Source organism: Blennius ocellaris (genome assembly GCF_963422515.1).
Source record: "Blennius ocellaris genome assembly, chromosome: 19".
NCBI lineage: Eukaryota > Metazoa > Chordata > Actinopteri > Blenniiformes > Blenniidae > Blennius > Blennius ocellaris.
This window is the reverse complement of record NC_137668.1, coordinates 16,221,969-16,246,016: the sequence shown is the minus strand read 5'-3', so window position 1 is coordinate 16,246,016 and position 24,048 is coordinate 16,221,969. Positions and strand designations below refer to the sequence as shown.

Sequence of the window (24,048 nt, the reverse complement as noted above, 5' to 3'; positions counted from 1 at the left end):
GTTCAGACTCTCAGTTTACAGTGAGATTATCCTGCATTTATGTCCAGTAATGGGGATTTTCTATGCAGAGTTTGCATGGTCTTCTTGTGTGTGAATGGCTTTTCATCCAAGTACTCTGGTTTCCTTCCACAATCAAACAACAGTCCTATTTGGTTTATTGTCAATGAGTGACTGCTTGTCTGTGTTTGCACTCTGACTGACCTGTCCAGGGTGTAACCTGATGGATACATATTACCTTATCCGACCACACTTAATTGTACATGTAGATTTTATTCATTTGTCCTGGATGCAGGAAAAATCACTTTATGTCAGCTGCTGATGGCAGCATTTAATTGATGTGTGAGAAATGTGAGAAAGCAGCAGCAAATTATTTAATAGCACAGCGATTTGTGGTTCAACTAATAATGATTCATTAGTGTCAATCTTCAGGTTTTTTTTCTTTCTTCTATGGTGGTGTTCTTTCTATTTAAAATTCATAATTAGCCTAATTTGAACTGAAGGTTTTTTAGATCTACTAGAAGAAGTCTAAAACTCACCACAAACTCATGGTAAAACAAAAAAAACCAAAATAAAACTCTGGAGTTCTGTGCTTAAAAGCATAAGTGCTAGGGCAAATATGTTCCCTGTCTCTCATTGTTGTACTTTTAGGTAATGGTAGAAGCTTATGTTAGACGTCAGCTTCGCTGCAGTCATCGCTGTAGGCTGACAAGGATTACACACAGAGGAAAATCATGCTTCCTGTCGTGATGTTGGGTGGAGCGCAGGGAGAATTTGCCAAGACGCGAAATTAGTTTTTTTTATGTAGGTCTGCATGTAGAGAGCATGCTGAGTCAAATGAGTGGGTCTGTAGAAGGAGGATCGCTTCAAAACATTAAGTAAATTGTCTCAAATGTGTATTTTGGAGACGATCTACTAGCATTAAAAATAGGCTACATATATATTCCTGCTGACTGTTGACTCCCCGTTGACATTCATCAGCTGCACATACTGAATTGACTCCACCTACTCCATAAAGTCATCTTGTTTCACCATCTCCTCCTTGTCTGGCAGAAGTGAGAAGGAGGGAAACCAGCAGGCTCAGAGGTGGGAGAGACTGAAGCAGACAATGCTGCTGACAGTCACTGTTAGCCTCCCGAGCTCTTTTCTCTCGGTGTAAACACCTCCGCCTCTCCCATCCATCTACTCTGTTAGGCATTTGGTGTGACAACGTTCCTCCCACAGCGGACAAGAACATCCCAGGGCTGTTTCTGCCCAGTGACGGACACGCTTTGTTCACACATGGACGGAAGCTGTATGTTTTTTTTATTTTGCCCATGATTGCCTTCAGTGTGAATTAACCTTAAGGCAAAATAACACACAACTAGTATCAGAATATGTCACACAGATGAATTCAGTTTCCTTCTAACTGACAACCTACAGATGCCCTTATGTGTCAGATCTGGTGTATTTACTTACATTTTTCTCACTCTTTAAGTTTATGAAGCACTTGAGGTTTTTCAATCTTAAAGCATTAAAACAAATACCCTCAATGAATCCTAAAGCTGCCTAATCGCAATTAATATGGTTTGGACTCTGCCCTGCATCATGTTCAACAACCTGCAGTGCCTTGCCATTGTCCTGCAGATGCTGGCTTTTTTATTTATTTATTTATTTATTTTTATCTTCTCTGTCGACCAAACTGATTTCTTGCTAATGACTCATTATCATGGCATGATTTCATAATTACCTCTCCACCTGACAAACCCGGCCAAGATGACAAAACTGGAAATCCCCCAAATATTCTCTGAAATCTGCAGCACACAGGATGTTTTTTGTGAAACTGAGGTATTCTGGGTGGCTACCTCTGGATTTGAGGAAACCTGTCCTGTATCTCTACATGGTCTGTTTGGAGAACTCCTTCCTGCTCTGACTGATAAATAGACGGGACCATGTAAACAGTGGAACAAGGCCCCGCAGAGCAGTTTAATATAGAGTATCAAATGAAAAGCCTTCTGGGCCAGACTGAATGGAATGACAGGTACATAAAGTGAGAGTTGCTATTTTCGCTACGTGAAGGCACAGAGTCAGGTCCCTTTACTCGGAGGACTTTAAGTCGTTGAAGGATTATCCAAGTGTGACACTTCTTAACTAGAAATCCACATTGCAATTGAGGACAGTTTTGTCACAGCGCTTGGTGGTAGGGACATTTCGAGGTTGGAATAATTGGTATTTCGAGCCACAGTTTAACTTTGTAAGCTACTGTTCATTAAAGAAAAATGAAGGGATTGTTTTCCCAAAATATCCCATCGAAGGATAAAACAACAGCCCCTCTTCAGGTATTTTCTAACTTCAGTTCAATACTTTACAACTCCGTCAGCCACTGTGTAACTTTGTCGCCCAAAGTCCCATTCATTCCTATTGAAGATGCAAATCTGGACAAAAACGCCTAAAAATATGAATTGGTGTAGTGTGTATTTTTATCGTTTTAGTAAACCTTGATTGAATAGTGATGCTGTATTTGTTAAGAATGAGTTTGTCCTCCTGTGGCTTTCTTGTGATAGTTATCATTTTTATTACTGGAAACTTCACAGAATAATAGTTGTTTTTATTTCATGCCAACTGGACACCTGGCCAGTGTCTTGGTAGTAAAATGAATCTATTATTCAGTTTGAGCTTTTCAAGGAATTTGATAAATGTACAAAAATGCTGAATATCTTCAAATGCATAATTCCATGGCATATTGTATTTTTGTTGCATGAGAACATTTCAGTGCCTCCACACCTCTGATCAGATTGTGCCAGTAGTCCAACTCACACTCCCTATAGTCGTGAAAGCCCTCTTAGAAAACTTGACATTTTTCAATGTTTGATGAAATACTTTACCTTCCGGCTTCACGTTAGTGCCCTGAAAGACTTCCTTGGAAATAATGGCAACAATTAAGGCAAAGTCATTCCTAAATGTGAAAATATTTTAATTACATTTTATTGTTTATTGCTGAAAATTACAACAGAGCTTTGAATTTATTTTTTTTCTCTCTACATTTTAGCTTAGTGAGAAGGCTTTCACTCCACTTTTTGGTTTAAAGGAGGACATGAGTGACTCTGTATTTTAAAGCTCATCTTTACAGATAACATCTATATTATAGGGTACTCATAGGCTTTACCAGCCTATCATTACATTCCACTGCAAATCTATGGGGGATTCCAGCAAGTACGTGGTTTTCGTGGATTTTCCGTTCTAAGACTCCACTCTTTTCTGTGTAAAGTCCAAGGACACAGAACATTCCAAAAAAGCTTTTCCACTGGTTTAATGATGGAGGGAAGCAGGGAAACAGCCTCTTAACACACATGTACTCCAGCTCGTACTGCTCTGTCCCTTGTGGCATTTATCACCTTTTCTTGGCACTTTGTTTCAAAGTTTCCTTCCTGCCAGGTTTTCCTTCACTAGAGTGCGTTTCCTCGCCGGCAGCAGCACAACAATGCCCTGCTTCATTTCAGTTCGCCCGGATCTGAGACCACTGGAGCCACCAGGCTGCTATGCACATGCTAAAGCTATTAGGTAGTGAATGGCAGTGGTTAGCCACGGCGGCATCACAAAATAACCATCTCACTACATGCATAATGAAGCCAGGGGAAGGAGTGGAGCACTGCATCGGCTATCTGCATGTGTATGGAAATGTGGCACCTTGCCTGGCCAACCGGTGGACTGCCAATCATGCAAGCCATTTGAAAGCAGGAAAGTCTCTCACAGGCCATGTTCACATGTTAAGTTGCAATTTCTTTTTATTGTTAGCTTGAGCTTTTTGTGAATTTATCCTGAAGTCTTTACATATCTACTCAGTCTGACAGATCCCAGCTATGGTGAAGGAGAGCTTTTATTATTAGACACATCCCATTTGGTCTCTCAGCACAGCTCAGACAGCTTGATTGAGGACTCTCTCTAGAACTGAAGAATGACTTAATTACAGTAACTATCTCAATCTAAATTTACTGGGAGTGCATGCATAATGCATTTGTTACTTGGTGTCAGTGGACTACAATTGGAAGCAACCAAAAAATTGTGTCAGAATTGTGACACTAACATTTTCTACATCAAGGATTATTTGTTGTGTTGAAAATAAGAGTATACATAGGACTGTGAACACATAGTTTAGCATCATAATTGAGAGGACTGTAATGTCAGATATAATTACAAATGTTAGTTAAACATTTATTGTTAATCTTTTACATGCAGCACACTTATCTAGTGTTTATTCAGTGATTGCGATATAATCTGTCGATGGTTGAGGCTTTGGTGTAATATAGCTGTAAATGCAGAATTACACATGTATCCATATCACCAGGGAAAGATCTCCAGTACATTCTGTTTGAACTATTAACTATTAGAATTTCCCAGGAAGCAGCTGACAGCTGCATACTTCACACTGAATGACAGTCCTTAGTTTAAGTGTTGCTTCAGTGGAGGCTCTTTTTGGAAGGCTTAAGTGAAAGGAATGGCATCCCAAAAAAACCTAAATAAAACTTTACTTTGAGAAGTATGCTGCATTGCAGTAGGTGGTCTGTGGGTTTGCAGCATGTACAGTATCATTTCCATGGGGGTTATGTGTTACACAGTGTGTCCCAGTAAGCTGGATTCTGTGCTGCTTTGATCAGGGTAGAGTCCCCTCACTAATCCGCTTGAGCTCTGGAGGTTTGCCCAGCACGCATAACACACTCTCTAAAATTGTGATTAAAAAACAGATGTGGAGGACTTGCCAAAAAGATGAAATAGTCTGAGTAAATCAAATGGGAACAAACTGAATTCGCACTCGGATGTCCAGCTCACATTGGAGTGACATAAGTGTTTCCGCACAACATAAGTGGTTGCATACATGTCAGTGACCAGAAATCTATTTTGGTCTTCATCCAGAGCAATTCTGAATTTAATGACGTATTGGCGACCACATCTTTAATCACACCCAGTGGGGGTTAAAAAAAAAGGGGGGGGGGGGGGGGGGGGGGGGGTGATCTCTGATCCATATTTTAATTGAAGCTGCAGGACACAGACAGGATTAGGAAATGTAACTACTCCAGTCATTTATTCTCATCTTTTAAGTCGCCGCTGAAAAGCCCTCACTAGTGTTGGGGCTCAGCTGTAAATCTCTGTATTTCAGTGCTGATAAACAGGTGGGATGAGATCTCATCTGGATATAGCTGATGAGCTGAGAGAGCGAGAGTGAAACAATGGAAAGGGGAAGAAGTGAAAATGAGACGAGAAAGGAGATTTAGGCAGGAAAAGAGAAACGGGGTGCTACTTCAGGGTTTGTTATGGCCCTCCCTACATTACGTCACTGAGATGCTTCACTGATGACATGGATGGGGAGGGGGGCTGGCCCTGGGGATGATGTCATTAATAACCAATCAGAGGACTTGACGCTGGCTCGTTCCTTGGGCTGAAATAGTAAGTCCTCTGAAAATGTTTTCTCCTCCTCTCAAATCATGGAGCCTTTGTGCCTTTTGTGAATCCCTGGGGTTATTTTTAGACTTGTGTTAAAAATAATTTATATCAAATGCTGTTTCAGTCACGACCACATGAATTTGTAGCCATAGACGTACTTGGAGCATGTCCAAACGTCTTGACTCAAGCTTGCAGCTAACGGTACAGATCATATGATGCTAAATATCTATTTCCTGTGTTTCATTTAACTTAAAGGATTCATTCATTGGTCCCTTTCAGGCAGTGCATTTCATTTGCCAGTTAGAGGGCCATTCCAAAACCATCGAGTTTTGCGTTTCTTGAGGTAGTCTATAGTGGATTTCAAGGTGATGTTTAGGATCATTATCCTGTTGTAGAAGCTTCAGCTTTTTTTTTTTTTTTTTTTTTAAAGATGCTGTGATACTTGCTTGTGATATTTTCCTTGGTCTTCCAGATCTCATCTTGATCTCCACAGTTCCCCTCACCTGCCATCGCTTAATTATACCTTGCACTGTGGAAACTGATAGACGAAAACGCTTTGCTATCTTCTTGTAGCCCTCCCAACATTGTAGGCATGAATAACTTTCATTCTTCCTGTCTTACACAGCTTCTTAGAGGACCCAAGGTTGTTCAGTGTATGCACAAGGTTTGTGGAGTCGCCGTATTTAAGAAACCCTGAATTTGGTACAGCTGGCACTCCCTAATGACAATTGTTGACGCATGCTTCAGGACTAATGAGCTGGTGATGGGTCTGCGCTTGTAAATAGAATCTGACACTTTGAAACTCTCAGGGTGCCCGACTTTTGCACACGCCAAAGTGATGTTTTTGTTTTTACTAATTTTGTTCAATTTATAAATAAGATGTAACTATACATTGTTTCCTGATAATATTGTCTTTTATCCCATTACCAGAGAGACTATAAATATGAATATTGTTTTTTTTAACATATAAAATATGCTGTTTTTAAAGGGGGTGCCATGACTTTTGCACACAACTGTATGTGTCCACACATTCCCTTCTCTCTGAGAAGCTTCAGCTCCCAGCTTCAGAGCAGGCCATACAATATACTTGAGGAGACTTGAGGAGTGGAGCATCAACACACAGCACAGGGACGGCACACAGCAGGTTTCACAGATAAAGAAAGGGACAGAAGCCCTAGTGTTCTCATGATCTCAGAGTGGCTGCCACTCCAGGGGCCCATTTCATATCCCACCACCACCTGCTGCACTTATCAGCTCCAGCAGCACTCACCTATCCAAAGGAGGACGTTATGCAGCCACTCAGCTTCATCATCTCCACTGCATACAGATGTCAATGCTTGGCTTTGTCTATTGAGCTGAAACAACAGAGTCAAATCTTCCGTTGTAATGTGTTTTCTTTTTGGGTTTTTTTACAGTTTGTTCTTTGAGTTGTTGGTTCGTCATCACTTTAAGTTAACCCTGATTATTCCATGGTAGTGAGCAGAGAAGAATGGAGAGGAGCAGATACACAGTGCAGAGGATAAAGTGAAGAACACATGATTGACTGGCCGGCAGAGCTCAGGTCCTAAGCTGCTTATCACTATGAAGAGAGTCAATTTGGGTGCAATTACTTTTAATAAACTTGTGAGGGAGCTGGCATATTGAAAGACATATTTATATGGAAGTCATGTTCAGGCTGGATGCATAGTTAACTTGCAGCAATGAGGAGGAAAGTCACTTTAATTCACTCGTGATTTTGCTCTGATTTGGCAGGTGCCTCTTCATCTGTGTTAATATCTGTCCAACACCAATTAATTACCGTGAAGACAAAAGTTAAACTCCATGTTGTAGCATTGGCCTAGAGTATGTACTCTTATCCGCATGTTGTTTGGTATGCTAATATCATAAGTGTGTTTCTGCTGTGTGCACTTGTTTTGAATATATTAACCCTGACTTAAAACAGATCGAAGATATCGTATCAACAAGCTGTGTGTGTGTGTGTGTGTGTGTGTGTGTGTGTGTGTGTGTGTGTGTGTGTGTGTGTGTGTGTGTGTGTGTGTGTGTGTGTGTGTGTGTGTGTGTGTGTGTGTGTGTGTGTGTGTGTGTGTGTGTGTGTGTGTGTGTGTGTGTGTGTGTGTGTGTGTGTGTGTGTGTGAGGTCTTAAGGAGGAGTTCTAATAGGAATGCCTCAGCAAACTTTTGCAGTTTGCAGCACTCTGTCAGCTGATCTGATGTTTATGGGGAAATTATCACCACATAGCCAGAGGGTTCAGCAGAGAGATGTAGCTCCTCGGGAGATAACTGACTAAGTAGATTTTTGATTAAATTCTATTGGATGGGTTTTCCTAAAAAGAAAGAAAACCAATAACTAGTGAAGTTGATGTAGTCTGTCTAATTGAGTCTTTGTTGAAAATTCTATTTTGTTACCACAGGAGACATTTGATTACTTTGGTAGGATTGTATTGTTTTATAATAAGTGGCGCTTCCAAAAAAAAACCCCACACGTGATTCATATCCTTCTTATCAGTTAGGCCATACGAGTCACTGACCAGGCAAAAGGCCTAAATCTGGAATGAGAATTTAGATATCAAATCTGCACTACTTGCAACCTTAGTCACACTTGGTTGGGTTGTTGAACACTCACACTGGGGATCTGTTGCAATTAAATTAACTGCAGTGAAGTATTTTCCAGCCCAGTGCCCCCTTATTGTTCGTCTTGGGAGAAACATTCAGACGGGAACTCCACTTGTCTGCACAGTGGTCAAACAACAGTGAGGTCGTATTACAAAGGCAAAGATTTCTTCGGCAGGAGAGGAAAGGTATCCTCTCTGGCTCCTGCATGGATGTCCTCCTTCCAGTTGCAGCCGTTCCCAGCCTCTCCTCATCCCTCCCCCTCGGGAAACCACCAACTTCACCGTTGGCCCAGAGACCGTTGTCACAGGAAAACCGGCAGACATCTGAGCCGCTGGCTAGGTTGACTTGTACCTACTCTTGCACAACTTAATGAAGTGTACACACTGCTGGGGTTCACTGGCAAACACATGCACACTCATAATCATACACAGACACACAGACACACACACACACACACACACACACACACACACACACACACACACACACACACACACACACACACACACACACACACACACACCAGTTCGTTAAGCAGCACTTAGTGTTTTAGTTAATAAATGACAGAAAGGAATATTGGAGGGCATATTTCCATGTTCATGGTGGAAAAGATCCACAAGCACACACTATCTTCTTACTTTGCTGTCACGTGCTCATAAGCACACACACGGCCACATGCACTTAAGAACATATCATTTAAGAACATGCCCACAGCGTGTTCTGCAGCACCCCCTGGTGTGGATATAATGCAGGGAGTCTCAAAACGAAGCATCAGTGTGTTTGCTGAAGAGGAGGCAATAATTGCTTTGTTGCCTTGGATTGATCGGGTGCTGATGTCTGTCAGAAAAAGGTTTCAGACGGGCGCTGCCTGTGCTGATGGATGAAGCCGGCTAATAAACAAAGCTGTTTGTTTGAGTTGTCCTCTGGCTGGAAAGGAAGGAAGTAACAGGCCTGCTCTGCCGGTGGATCATCTCTCACCTACACTCAACATGTTTGCTTTGTTAGTCGAACAATGTGAGAGACGAACAGATGAGAAAGGGAACAAAACAACTCATCTGAAAGCATGCTGCGGTGATTTTACTCAGGTCTGCAGTATTATTTACTTTTACAAGGAATGTTGAACATCCTTATTTATAGGCCTCACTGAGCCTGAGTTAAACTTTAGTGAAATTGTTATCCATTCAGTAGGGAGTGTATTAACTTTGCACCACAGTTAAAGATCTACAAGTCTCCCCCACTCAGGATGAGTTATTCCACTTGGAGGCAATAAGCAGTAAAATCAATTTGCCTTGCTTCATTGAGTCCAGCTATACAGTTAAAGGCCTCAGCTGAGTGTACTAGGCATCGCTAGTGAGATAAATGTGTATTTAACCTTTATTTTGCAATGTTAAACTGTCAAATTCTCTGCTCCCGCTTCGCTTGTTTTGATATCACATTCAGTCAGCCCACCACTGCTACTATTCCCAGTGCGGACACTCAAACACACACACTCGGCCGCATGTCTGTAACTCATATCTTTTGGCTGGGTGCCTGTCAGGTTGGCAGCCCTTTCTGTTTGTATGGCTTCAGCTGAGTGGAAGGCTGGACATCTGACTACACACACTCGTATATATACTGTATATATCTGTGGACACATGCCTGTATAATAATTGAAAAGTGGATTGCAACCAGTGCGTGTGCCTCAGAGTTTTGGGTGTCTGTGCTGAGACATATGTTGCAGTGGTCTTTGCTGACTAGGTGGGGACTGGTTGGTCATCACCGGCTACATGGCGGCCGGGAGATGCCTCATTAAGCGAGGGAGAGGGGAGAAGACTGAAAGATAACAGTTGCAAAGTAAATGCACAAGGACAAGCTGAAAAGTCAGCAGAGTTATGTTGCAAACTTCTGGAGAGGAATCTGACATATCACATCTCTGCTACTCTTTAAATCCAATTATTAGATTTCATTTGGCAGCTTCATATATATAATTCATATGGGGTGTTGATTGTTTTGTTGATGGGGTGGAAAGTTGCATATTTTAATGGTAAGGATTGCCGCACAGGAGATTTGTGGGAAGCCCTGATATTTGTTTTCCTCTATGTACAATATGACAGTGCCTGTGTCCTGAGTGCACCTCACAACTAAGGGTGAGTGCTCTCACAGCACACAGAGGCACTGTGGGCTTCACTCCAGAATCAACAGGTCACATAAACAGAGCCTCTGGCAAAGCGAGAGGGCAGACAGTGTTACACTCAAAGGAGTAATATAATAAATCTGTAAACGTCAAGCAACAGTGAAACTATGAGAATTTTTAGATTATATTTAAACTGAAGTCCATATTGAAATCATTAAGTCAAACGCTGGTCTGAAACAGTGTAAGAAAATGATAACAGCCTGTTGTTCTCTCTGCAACCTAATCAAACTCTCAAATCAAAACAAAGCCTTCTTTTCCTGCAGGCTATTAGAGAGAAAACCCAAAGGGTAAATGATCATCTTATTCACAAAAGCCCCTCTGATTGGTGGATATTTGTAAGTGGACCATTTTTGATGATCGTTAGCTGAAGCTTAAGAAAGATGTAAAATTCCTTTGTTTTTTAAATTAATCTGAATTTTTTTTTTTTCTCTTCTCTGTGTCAGGGTTCACAGTGACATATTTCACAGTTTTTGTGTGTTGCAATTGTGGAATTGTTGATATGCCTGACAACTCAATTTTCCCTGATTCAAATAACTGACATCTGTAGCAGATACCCAGATAGGAAACCAAATATTCCCAGTGAGTGAATCAACGTCTGTTTGGTTGAGTTTTAAAAAATGTGGCCGAGCTGCATTGCGAGAGCATTTTAGTGTTGCTCACATCCGCTAAAACACCTTATCTACAATCAGCAATCAGTGTGATTTCACTGTGGAAACCGGCTTTGTGTTTGCTTTCTTCTTTTTTTTTTAACCTGCAGACTCTGAGCAGGTCACCTCCACGGACGCTGGTGTTGGTCTTTGACTGAAGCATGGCAGTGTCAGCGTGGAGCACTGGCTGTTATTGGAACATGTAATATGATACATGATGGTCATGGACCCAGTTCTCCATTTAACATAAAAAGTCAGACTAAAAACTAAATGTATCTTCGTACTAGATGCAGAGGCGTGAAAGAATGCCCACTGTTTTTACAAGATGTCATTTAATATAAGGATCTTACAATTCCTAATGAACTCAGAAAAAAAAAATTGTTCTGATTGGATTTATTTCAATACATTTGTCCAGATATATGATATCAATTTCGATAACAATTTACTGTCTGCAACCCTGCTAGAAACTTTTTCAAGATGGTGAGGAAAACCACGTTGTTATTATCATTAGTCTATGCCAACAGTGCTAAATCATTATCAGTAATCAAGCAAAGGGTTTAATAATTCTGGTCCATGCCAGGTCTCTTTGGTTGCAGGTCATGCTTGATAACTCTATGTAAAACATGTAGAGCAGAGGTGATGAAAGCGCAGAGAGCGAGTCAAGTTGCTTCTGATACGAAAACATCAGTGATTCAAAGCTCCCACTTGAATATACCTGTGAGACTCTGCAGTCCTTGTATGGTTTGCTGCCAGGTCAGGTAATACATACTAGAGCAGGTGGTGTAGTCATGGTGATGTAATATAAGGAAGTCATGAAGTCCTCAAAGAGAGTGAGGTATTAGTTGACAATAAGTAATTGAGTAAGAGGAAGTTGCTTTTATTCAAACCACAATTGCCACAAAGCATTACATCAGGGATCTGCAACCTCTGGAGCTGCATGTCTCACTTCACCCTCTCTGCTGTGGTTCCCTTTCCTATGTTAATATACAGTTCCGTTGATTACGTTCATCCTCGACACAGTTTCATCCAATCCGGGGGGGGGGGGGGGGGGGGGGGGGGGGAACAAACATTGCCTGGGAGAACATACAAACTCAAACTGGGGATTTTCTCTCTGTGATGCAGGACCACTAAACATTATATAATTATATAACCCTGCGCCCCATTATCTCACATCAATAAGTGAAAGAATATTTTGATATCTCATCTTGTCACATCCTGTTACATCACCTGCTTATTGTAGGTGACTAATGTCACAGTAGGTGACATGTTTTGATGTCATGATTAAGTCTGAAAAAAAGAAGATTTGGGGGGGAAGAAGGAATCAATTTAACTGAAAATTTACAGATTTATAGACATAAATTACATAAACTTAGAATACATTTAGCCTGTAGTATTAGTATATAGTTTGTAAAACTTAAAAATCTAAAGGTTTTTAAACTGTTGTATTCATTTTGAGGGTTAAATATGTTTTGCAGCTCCAGACAAAAACTTTTGGTGGACAGGTCTTGCATTCCTTTTGGCATGACACAAAATAGCAAAATGTAGTAAAAAAAAAATTGTTTTTGCAAACATGAAGGCTACATAATAATAAAAACACAAGTCAAACCAACAGATCCAGAGGTTTGTTACACCAAGATAGAAACATATCTCACTGACTTGTGCCATTTTAAAAAAGCAACGGCGTCGTTAAGGTTTCTCCTATTGGGACTACAAATGTCTGGAAAGAATGTCAGATCAATCAACCTATAAAGCAGTAATCCCTCACCACAACCGTTGTCAATGATATTAAAGAGGTTTGTATTTATTTCAAACAAGAATTTAGGTCTGTAACCACTTAAATAACTTGGTAAGTGGTATTATCAGAGGTTTAGAGGCTTGAGTTATTCTAATCATATTTAAATAACACCACTGTGTGCACATGGCTAAATTCCACTTGAATTGATGACTTGATGTTTCATCTATGATAACTTGTACATATTAAACATATTGTCAGACACTCAGCAATGGACCAACGCTGTTATTTGTATCACTATTCATGGCTTCAGGGTATCGCGATGCGACCTCTGCTTTTATTGCACACAACAGAGCTTTTGTATATAACTGCATAGTTATGAGACAGTAATAGTAGGGGAGAGTGGGAGTGTGCACTAGGATACATTCCTCCATAAATAAGTGATGGCGAGAATGTAACCGCAAACAGCAGGAAGCCCTGCCGCTCGTAGGACCTGGTGTTCACGGTCAAGTGCTCCACGTTGTCTTTCAACTGATGGGGCCATCATTGACTCAACGCTGGCAGCTGTGAAAGGGAGAATGACATTCTTGGGCCATTGAAGCGAGACACAATTCACTGGCAGATCCCTCGTGGTACACCAGAAGAAGGAGGTCATTTTGGGGGGACCTGGAATGCTGACAGGAAAAAGTACAGCAGGGCAGGTTGTATGCAGACCAAAGGTTGTAATTGTTGGTTGGGAGCAGCTGCTTTAATTATATGTTGGACTGACCTGGTGGTTGGTTGGGATGATGTATGTGTCATTCTCCAGGCTGAAGAATTTTGACACATCAACGCGGTGCAGTTGCAGCTGCATTTGACTTCTGATTCCTTTGTCAAGCTACACCATTTGAAACTTGCTATATTTGACATACTTTCCATCCATCTTTCAGGGATCAACATGTAGTTAATTAAAATTCACACAAAAAAACATTTTATGATGAATAAAAAGTTCAACAGGATTAACCTGGAAAAACAAGACAAAGCGGTGCACACGAACACACCGCAGCGGCCATCCGCGGCGCCATCTTGGATGGGTAGGAAATTATCCAGTTCAAGTTTGCTGGACACCTGAGCAGGATTAATTTTTTTTTTTTTACATTTATATAGCTTCAACTTCAACACAGCCATATCAAGGCACTTTTAAAGAGAAAAATCCAAACAATTTCACATGTACAAGCCTAGACAATGATGGGAAGGAAAACTCCCTTTCCACGAGAAGAAACCTTTGCAGGTCCAGACTCGGAGGTGAAGACTTTCTGCTGTGCTGGTTGAGTTCGAGCAGGAATGTCAAACACAAGGCCCGTGGGCCAAAACGGCTGCACTCGGCTCCAAATTCTGCCAAACGACGAAGCAAATTGCAAAAATGTCAAAGGAAAGAGATTTTTTTTTTTTTAAACAACACATTTCTAAAGAGTAATGGACACAACAGTGAGACCCGACCTGAGACTTTGATGATGCTGCCATGAAAGATCGCTACCTCATTGAGACAATGCAAACTAGCACTAGCCTCAAAGTTATTGCGACTTTGGAAAAGCATGTGTCATGCAACAGCTATAGGAGAAGTTTTTTTGATCGGACAATTCACTGTATTTTGGAACAGAAGGTTTTATCAAAATTGTCTTTCTCTTGAGAATGAAGTCATTTTCAATACTAATTGTTTGGTTTAGCAAAAATAAAGACGTTTTCATCACTTCTAATCTCTGCCACAACTAAGAAAATCTTTAAAGTTTTAAATTCAAATTTTAGAAAAGGATAGGTCACATGTATTGAGGACTTGTCAGTATGTTCCTGACCTACTATTTGTGCATAACTTGCTATCAGCACTGCCTCTCTGCAATTCATCGAGCACTCTCTCTGTCTGAGGCTTAGCACCGCAGCATATCAGAGGGCGGAACCAGACAGAGAGTGAATGCAGGCAGACTTAGTCCCATATGCTGGGCATTATATGTCAGCTGTTACTTTGTGTTTGCTCATGCACTGACTCCACCAGTTTCAATTACATGGCCCACAAACTAGGCCATTGATCCCCTCACGTTTTCCTGTTAAGGTACGTCAATTTGTGCCCTCCTCTTGCACATTCAGATCAGACCACTTAAATCAGCAGCTGCAAGGAAATGAACTTACGCATAGACATAACCCCCCCTTAATCTTTTTTTTAAAGCACACATGCACAAAGCCAAGGAGAGTGTTTGCTTACTGTCAAGGCAAACAGGACCACATTTCTTTTGATAAACTGTAGAGCGTGACGACAGTGTCTCCTGTGAGGGTCATAATTGGAAACAACACCGCCTGCAGGACCGACGCTTGTCTTATTCTTCCTTGTTGATCAGATAGCTCGATGGCGTATTAGCTGGTTGCCATACACTGGGAGTAGTTTGGATGTGGCACAGAAGTAGGTTATGACACATTTGGATGCATGCAAGCGTCTGGTGGGCCCCTCAACAGGGACAGAAAGCTAAACAAGAGAAAGTTTCCAGACATAGTCGTGATAGGAAACAGGCTGCGCGCGTGTGTGTGTGTGTGTGTGTGTGTGTGTGTGTGTGTGTGTGTGTGTGTGTGTGTGTGTGTGTGTGTGTGTGTGTGTGTGTGTGTGTGTGTGTGTGTGTGTGTGTGTGTGTGTGTGTGTGTGTGTGTGTATTGTAGTTTGACACCTGCTAGTGTCTGAGTTTTAAGAGAAGATGATTTCTTTTATTAGCATCTGTTCCTTGCAATGCCCTGTACACTCTTTCTTTATTTACCCACATCTACATTCAGTCGGCGACTGCTCCACAGCGGCTGCAGAGCTCTTAGCCCGAGGGTGAGGGTCTAGTCACTCTACGTCCTGGAATGCAGTTGACTTTCTAAATCCCCACCAGTCTATCCTGGGGCTGTGGGGCAGGGCCTATCTCAAGCCCCCTTTTTTTGCACGTGAGCTACGTCTGGAATCTCTGAGCAAGCAGTCAGCCGATTCCCCCCATAGCCTCACTTCTTCACCGGCTCCGTGCGTGTTCCTCTCAAAAGTGCAATGGAAGACGAAATTGCAGATGAAGACAAAGATCGCTCACTTGGGGAAGGTAATGAGCTTTCTGACATGCCGCCCACAAATGAATTCACATCCTTTGGAGGTTTGAGCGTGTTTTGTCTGCTGAGTGTAATTTGGTTAGCAGTGGGGGGAACTGTGTTTGTGAGTTAAAAATAGGACTGGCAGTACATGAGATGCTCTGCTGCTCCAAACTTGAGCGGGGTGGGGGTGTTGGCTGATGAAGCTGGTGACGGGGTGCAATCGTGACGCATCATCACACAGGATTCCTCCAAAATTATGCCTGCTTTTTGTCTTTGGTGATCAAAGCAGCTCTGCGCCGTCTTTATAGGATTTGCAGGTGAAGACTGAATTAGTAAAACTGTCAAGTGAAATAGAGGAAATAAATGCAGTGGATGATCAAGGGAAAGAAATAGTAGCTTTGTCACCTTTGCAGTTGTTGCCTTTCCTTCAGTCCTAAAATGTCTTAAAAACATGGAGCTCATTATTCATTTATGGCTCAATACCTTCAAGATTTAAAAGAATGAAAGAAAGCCATATCAAAACAACCAGCATAATTTTGGCTTTTCACTCAGTATCCTGTCAATGTGGAGCCAAACTCTTCAAGAGGCCATTCATTTTCTGCTATTAACCTCTGAAAGGTGCACATTATAGCTCCAGCTCACTGTCTACTAAACAAGGCAGCAGATCAGCTTCCTTTATTGCCTTTTCTCCCCCTTTGTTTTCACACTTCAGCAACCTTTCTCTTCTCTTCTCTTCTCTTCTCTTCTCTTCTCTTCTCTTCTCTTCAGAATAGAGTTTAATTTCAGTCAATAAGAGTTTACCTTGCCTTACCTTCGATGCCTTGCTTAAGGACAGTTCGGCATATGGAAATGGCGAGATTAAATCCATACCCTGGCAATTGGAAGACGACCCGCTCTACCAAATGTGCTTGCAGTATTTTTCAGTAGGAGGGTGTCACAGAAGAGACATTTCCTACATTGATGAACTTGTTGCATCTCTCCGTTCCTACTCAATCTTCTTCTTTTTTTTTGTACTAATCACTCAATGTATGAACAGATGCTTTCGATATCCTCTACAAATAATTCATTTTGCATAGTTGCGATAAGGAGATATTCTGAGTGTTTTTTGAACAGATAGATGCCTGCGCAGCTGTTCCACTTCAGTGTTCTCAGTGCTAATACTGTGTTTGTCACAATAAATTGAGGAGTTATTGCAGAAATAATCAGCTGCATGAATATGTAATGAATGAGAACAACTGTGTATCAGATATCTGTGTTTTCGTGTTTGCTCACGAGAAAATATAACCATCATTTTGGATCAAAACAAGCATTTCTTTTTCATTTTGTCATGTACACTTGTTACAGGTGGAAAATCAGAGTATTTCAACCAGAGTTCAGTCGAGTGTGTTTGCTTCTGACCTGGTTTTAGGCTTTGGGTGGCTGATTTAAACTGACACGTCCTCTTCATGACCTATGGAAGATCAAACACATGTATACACTTGTTGATGGCAAAACACATGACCGGCACATATGTTTTAACCCTTTGTCTCTGTGCTCCCTCTTCTCCCGCAGAACAATCCAAGAGCAACCTGAAAGTAACCTCCCCAGAGGACGCGGGGCAAATAAGCCGAAGACAGGCATCCCCAAATGGGACGCCCCCTTCCAGAGGGGAGGCCAAAGGGAGCCGCACTGTCCCCCGAAGGCACACATTAGGGGGGGCTCGCAGCTCCAGAGAGATCCTGGCTATGCAGCCGTCTGATATGGACAAAAAGAGGGAGGCCTTCCTGGAGCATCTGAAGCACAAATACCCCCATCATGCGTCGGCGATCATGGGCCACCAGGAAAGGCTGCGGGAGCAGGTCAGTGGGTTTATGGAGGGTGACGCTGTGCAAAAGGTGCCGTTTTGCTCCGGATTTGTTGTAGGATTTTGAAAATTTCTCACAATCCTGTTCCCCACAGAATCACTTTGCACATGCATAGGTGGCACATTTGGCACCTTGCTGATAAGCATATTTTCTCTCAGTGGCAGATTGTGACTTATTGTAGAGTAAAAGAAAACTAGGTCTTGATACTGATGTTGCCCTGTCTTTCTTTGCTGTGTATGAAGACAGTTTTCTAACATTTTTACCACTGCTTAGTGGCCAAAACCTTTATAATGCAGGTGTAATGTCATAATTGTTTCTTAAAAAAAGATGGAAAAAAACAAAAGACATTTCGGTTCATCCATCAACAAAATTGATTATGAACAAATATGCAAAGTGTTTTTCTTAGTCGTGGGAGTGGAGGTATTTTTATTTTCCGTTTTGGTCTTCAGTGCAACAGTGGAGCAATTTCCTTCCTATTTCTTGCCGCAGGTTAAATGTGAGGAGTATCCTATAAATCTGCTTGTCACATTTCTCTCCCACAGCTGTTGTGAAGCAAAGAGGTGATTTTTTCCCCCCTTTAATGAAGGAGCAGAATGTATGAATAACAAACTATTTGAATTGAGTGCACATGATATTTTGGATCACCTCATTTTGACAAGTTTATACTTTCAGACTGCCATGATGTGTATTTGTAGAAATCAAAGTCATTCATTGTTCTTTTGAGAACTTTTTGAGGTTATGTGCTCTGTAGTCAGTGGGAAGGGCAACACTGGAGCAATAATAAGGTGCAGGTTTGGCTCACCTGGCCATTGCCTGATTGTTTACTCTGGGTCAGAGGACACTGAAGGGAGGGGCACGCTGGTCTTGTTGCCAAAATAATTGAGGTAATGGTGAGACTGGCACCGAGCCACGGGGGAACTGCAGACAATACAGGACATTTCAGACCTGCCACAATACAAAATAAATCCGTTGTTGCTTCAATCCAGTGCAATGATCGGGCAAAAAGCAACATCAGGCAGCATCTACGTCTGCATTGACTTGCGTTGACCAGTGTGTTGGGAAACAGGGCAGACCTCAGCAGTGTGGTTGAGGTAGTCAGACAGGTAAGTTTGGATCTGCACTGGGGTGGAGTCAGAGTTGCCATAGTGACTCATGATGTCACCGCTGGAGGGGCTCAGCTTTCCAGTAGGTGCCTGTAGGAGAGAGCAGGCTGCGTGCGGGAGGGAGGGAGAGCAGGAGAAGTCGCTCTGCCGAGCGGGCTATGGAACTCAACATTGTGTGGAGGCATGGGGCTCTGCGCGCGTGAATCCCACACAGGAGTGAAAATAAACTTTGGATGCGGACTGGAATAAGTTGGTTGCATCGGCGCCGCCATCAGAGGCAGTAAAGGTAGGATATATCGGGAGATCCGTCCGAGAAGTCAGTGCATTGCCTCAGTTTGCAGGCTGTTGTGGAAAGTGCGTGCATTGTGCGTGTTTCTTTCTTTCTTTCTTTTTTCTTTCTTTTCTTTTTTAATTGCGGTCGTTTTGTTTTGTGGGTCTTTTTTTGGAGCTGGGGTGGGGGGGTAGTGCGTGCTTGAAAATGCGCCGCGCTGTCAGGTGCTGAAACTTTCGGGAAGCCTGCGCAAAACTTTACGCACGACTTTTATAAGCGCTGCAAAAACGGAATTAAACACCACCGATTGATTGAATACTGACACTTGTCATGTGAAAGCCTTGTGGTTTCTAGTCGCAAATTAACGGAGATGCACTTAGTTTCTACCAAATGTATGTGGCACATCTTCTGTTGCGCAGTCGATTACGTCAACTCAACATGCCATAGTGATAATATTGCAAGTATTAATTGTTTTTGCGGAACTATTTCCTGTTTTTACTGCATCGTTTTTTGGGTTATGACACACTTTTTAGATAAAGCAGAACGTCGAAGCGGTTTTTTTTTTTTTTTGGGGGGGGGGGGGGGGGGGGGGGGGTTGTTATGTTTTCTACTGAGAGCTCATAAAAAGATCCAAGGTGGAAACATGCAAAGATCAGATGCTGTGTTTCTATTTTTCATAACCTGATGACACATGAAGACGTGTCTGTATTTGCAACACTTAAAAAAAAACGTAATGTGGAGTTTAATGTGAAAACCTTCAGGGAATGATTTTAGAGGACTTGGGGGGAGGGTGTTGCATTAGACTGCCTATATTGTGCCCAGGATTACTGGATTTACCCTGTACTATAGGGTTAGGTATTTGGCAACACTAAAGTGCTTGCAGGAATTTTACACAGCAATGAGAAGCAAGAAGTGCACAGTTAAAATGTGTTGTTATCTGATTTATTTTATTACACACATGCTTTTGTATAAGTTAGGGATCCTTGCATTACTTTCTTGTGTTTTGGGTTTCTGCACTAAATATTATGTTTATGTTCTGTAGCTCCTGAGTGAGTGAAATAAGCTGAGATTGCTGTTGGGATCTATTTGTGCTGATTGTCAGTTTGTAAGCCATGATGACACTTTCAAATTGATTTAAGAGGGAAACAGCTCATATGTTATTCAAATGTGCTGGATGAAATCTGAGTCGATGGCATCTCTTCAATTCATCATGTCAAAGAAGAAGATACAAGATCCGACTCGAAGTCGACGAGTTTGAGCACGAGTTTCATGTAAATTGAAAAATGAAATATTGGTACTGTGTTTGGCATGATATAATTGGGGATGTCAGGAGTAATGCAATCATTTATTGCATAGAGAAGCAGTAGAAAATGAAGCAAAACAGTAATGACAAGTGTATTGAAGTGTTTGCCATTGGGTATGTGTAGCTATTTATGTTTGAAGAGGAGCCACATGGTAAATCTCTGCTCTCCACAATGTTGCTGTGGTTTTTGAGATGGGTTGTATCAGAGAAAGGACAGTTGTTTTTTTTAAAGTTCTGTCACGGATGTAAAATACCGGACCCACAGGAAGGGCAACCTGAGTGTTTGAGTTACAAAGGCTGGGATTTATCAAGGTCAAACGGAGGCTGAGAAGATAATATCGCTTTGGTCTGAAAAGAGGACGACCCCACTCCGCATAGAATGACAACACACACACACACACGCACACGCACACACACACACACACACATAAATGAACCAACTTCTTATATACGGTAGTGCTCAATTTCTTTTTCCTCCTCCCTCTGTGATCCTTAAACCCATAACAAAAGCGAGTGGTTTAATTTCCTCCACTCCTCATCAGGTCTGCAAAGGCCTGGATCCCACCCAGGGGAGATGAGATAACATCCCTTTGGCCCCGCCGCCACCCATCCTCTCACCCTTTATTTTTTTTTTTTCTCTGCCCAGGGGCCTTGTTGAGCACACACAGAACTGCTTGACCGATCACAAACGCACATATGTTGAATTCCCCTCCTTCTGCCTGTGTGTCTGTGTGTGATGAGCTGTGACTAGCCAGGCTCTGAGGTGTTTTTTTTTCTCGACAGACTGGAGCAGCCATGTTAGAGGAGCTGTCTGCAGCTTTGGGCACTCGACAGACAGAGCGATCGCCTCCAAGCTGTGATAATTCATAGCCTGATGAGAGCACGGGTTATAGCAGTGCTGTGTCCTCTGGTACTTTTCCTTCTTCCACAGGTGCTCATATTGCACTTCTCTGGTTTTGTATTTAATTGAGCTCTGTTCGACAAATTTAAAGTCATAAAATCTGTTTGAGATCTTAATTTGGGATACATATGTTAATTATAGTATCCAAATATTACTATTGAGATAAAATATAGATGTCTCCCTTTGTAGTGCATTCAGTATTTTTTATTATTATATTTCAACAATGTCATATCCAACACGTTTTTAAAGTAAATCTCTTCAGCTTGTTGTTTTTTCACTTCTTTTTATTTTCAACTGTTTGACATGTTCAACATTATACAGCTGTATGTGGATTTTTAAGTAGCCACAAAAGTGAACACCTGTCATAGTTCATTAGGAAAATAACGCATGTAGGTTTGAGTCAGAAATGAAAATACTTTTTTCCTTCAATCTGTCAGAGCAGTGATGTGTTGCTTTTTGTGGATTAAGCTATGAATTTTATGCCCCCCAATAATGACTCATCTTTTAATTTTTAGCAGGATGGGGAGCAATGGTGGCAGCAGTTAGAGCAGAAAGCTTGTGCATCGATGGTTTGAATCTCACTGCCGATTAAATCCACTGAGTGTTGCGACAGGAAGGTGTAAATCCTGTGCCAAGTCAAACATCCGGGTCACGATCCATTGAGGCGATCACAGAAACGAGCAGCGGAAAGACAAACTCAGTTTTCAGAAATATTATGACCATTTACTGAGCCTCCCTCTTGAGGAGAATCACAACAAAACATTTTGATGAGTTGTAATAGAGAATTCCTGATTTAAATTTAGGGTGGAAGGCTTTCATTAATTTTGGATAAATTCTGGGACTTTTAATGGCACTTATTTCTCTGGTCTCCCGCATGGTTTTCTCTTTGCGTTCTTTTCCCATCTACACTCTTGCTCCCAAGAACCAAGGTCAGCAAGATAAGATTGTGCATGCTCCAACTCCCTGCACAAGACTTGACCATGATCAGAAAAGAAAAATACCACTAGGATGAGTCTTGAAGAGGGGAAGTTTGTTTCTTTTTTATTTGACTAAACTGCACACACAAGGGTTGTTGTCCTTTCCTGGCATCGTTTCCCAGCACTGTCTAAAAATCAGAAAGCTTAACTGGACAGGAAACCTCAGGAAAAGTAAAGGTATTGTGTGCAAAAACACTTATAATCCAATGATTGATTTTTACAATAAGCTTGTATTTAATTTTAAACTTAGTGCCACAGTTCCTTAGTGAAACATCTGTCTTTAATCATCAAATTCGGCAAAGCAAGAGTGGGAGATGTTTTTAATAGCTTCTGGCACCTCCGCATAAAGTGACACTTTGAGAGCTACCCTCAGTAACACAAACAAGAACCGTGGGGTTAATGACGGGCATGCGTTGACCTGCGAGTTAACGGGGGTTATGTGGTTTTAGATTTTAGGGGTGCAGTTCCCCAAACAGGAGGACAAGTGGTCTGTGTAGTGGCGCCGAGGCTGTGTCTAATCCGAAGTGTCTTTGGGGGTGGGGGTGTTAAGCCTTTATGACAGAAGGCCCTGATGGACCTGCCACTGACCACTCCTGATAATGAGTCAAGCCAGACAGAATTTTGCACACTGTCTCAAATGCAATGCCTGTGTGTTAATCAGACCAGCTAATCAGGTCTGAGCTCTTTTCAGTACTCTGTTCTGCAGGACAGAACAGTGTCAGCCTAGCTTAAGTAAGCGCCAGCAGTCGGAGTTGCCTTCAGCTGTATTGCTTCTCCACTCCTCTGACTGAACCGGCAGGTCGTCGTTATAGGCATCCTAAAAAGTCAGGATTGTCTTGAGAGATTTGCAGAGAATGCTCCAGAAATGGGGACATTTTTAACCTTATGCCCCGACATTCCTTTAGGTGCAATTAAGACCATTTGTCAATATGGCCATTGCCGCCTCAGGAGCAACCTTTTGCAGAACTGCTAATCAACTAAACTATGCAACTATGAAGAGGCAAAAAGGTAATAAAATGTCAACAAAGGATAATAACAGAGTGATTTCTAATTTGCATGGCTACATTAAATGAGTATTTCTCATATCTATTTTTTGACATAGACTGAAGTTGGTCTCTTGTGGTCCTGGAGGGCCAAGTCCTCCAATGCTTTCAATGTCTTCTTGCTCCAACAATCTTGAATTTTTTTGAATGTGTCAACAGCCTACTAATGAACCACTTGATACTGTCAGGGGTTTTTCAAGCAGGAACATGCTGAAACCATGCAGAACTGTGGCCCTCCAGGTCTAGGAGTGCCAACTTCTGGCTCTGAAAACTGGAAGCATTTACCTCTACATATGCATGATCACATTTTTTTATACCTTGATATTTTGTATGAGATGATGGCATGTAGGGCACCAAAGAAAAAGGAATAGCTATTTAACAGCTAATGCACAGCTATGCATCATTACATCCCACCCTTGGTAATATTTAAGTAAAATGGATGTTGAAATTTGTATAATGTCTGACCAGAAATCACAAGCTATTTTATATGATATATATATATGTCAGTCTATCCTCTTGGCCTCCTTTTCATTCATCATCAGACTTTATAATCAATGTTTATGTTTAATGTGTATTAACTATGACATTATAACAGTAAAATGTGAGTAAGAGGTTTTCTTAACATGTACGGTGAACCGAACCTTAATTAGAGACTATCTGTGAGGTTGGCCATTTTCCTTAGTTTACTAATAAATAAATGGATTAAAGATCAGTTATTCTATGAAAATAAGAGTACACTTCAAACCTGAAACACTAGTTCAGCTGGTGTGCTGTGATATCAGAGCCTCTTTGTACCAAGGTTAATGCTCTGAGGGACTCGGTGTACAGGGATCGAAAAGTTGAACTCAAAACCCCCCTTTGCTCTGTCCTCGGCTGTTTGAATAACTATTAGGGAAACACTTTTGACTTACTTGTGAATAATTAAATGACACAAGTTTGCGTCTTA

The 24,048-nt window shown here is 41.6% G+C and overlaps 1 protein-coding gene across 11 annotated transcripts in view; it reads left to right on the top strand.

Moving 5' to 3' along the window:
- The window catches only part of kiaa1217 (KIAA1217 ortholog), a 109,792-nt gene that overhangs the window by 46,899 nt on the left and 38,845 nt on the right, over nt 1-24,048 (top strand). For 8 of the 11 annotated variants that reach the window (XM_080515331.1, XM_080515329.1, XM_080515333.1 and 5 more), the window contains exons 1-2: nt 15,561-15,671; nt 17,212-17,498. In XM_080515331.1, the coding sequence (XP_080371457.1) occupies nt 15,623-15,671; nt 17,212-17,498 (336 nt within the window). In that variant the 5' untranslated portion in view covers nt 15,561-15,622. Of the gene's footprint in view, nt 1-15,560; nt 15,672-17,211; nt 17,499-18,732; nt 18,894-24,048 lie in introns of those variants that run through there. The other 3 variants (XM_080515326.1, XM_080515334.1, XM_080515336.1) reach the window with 2 other exon arrangements.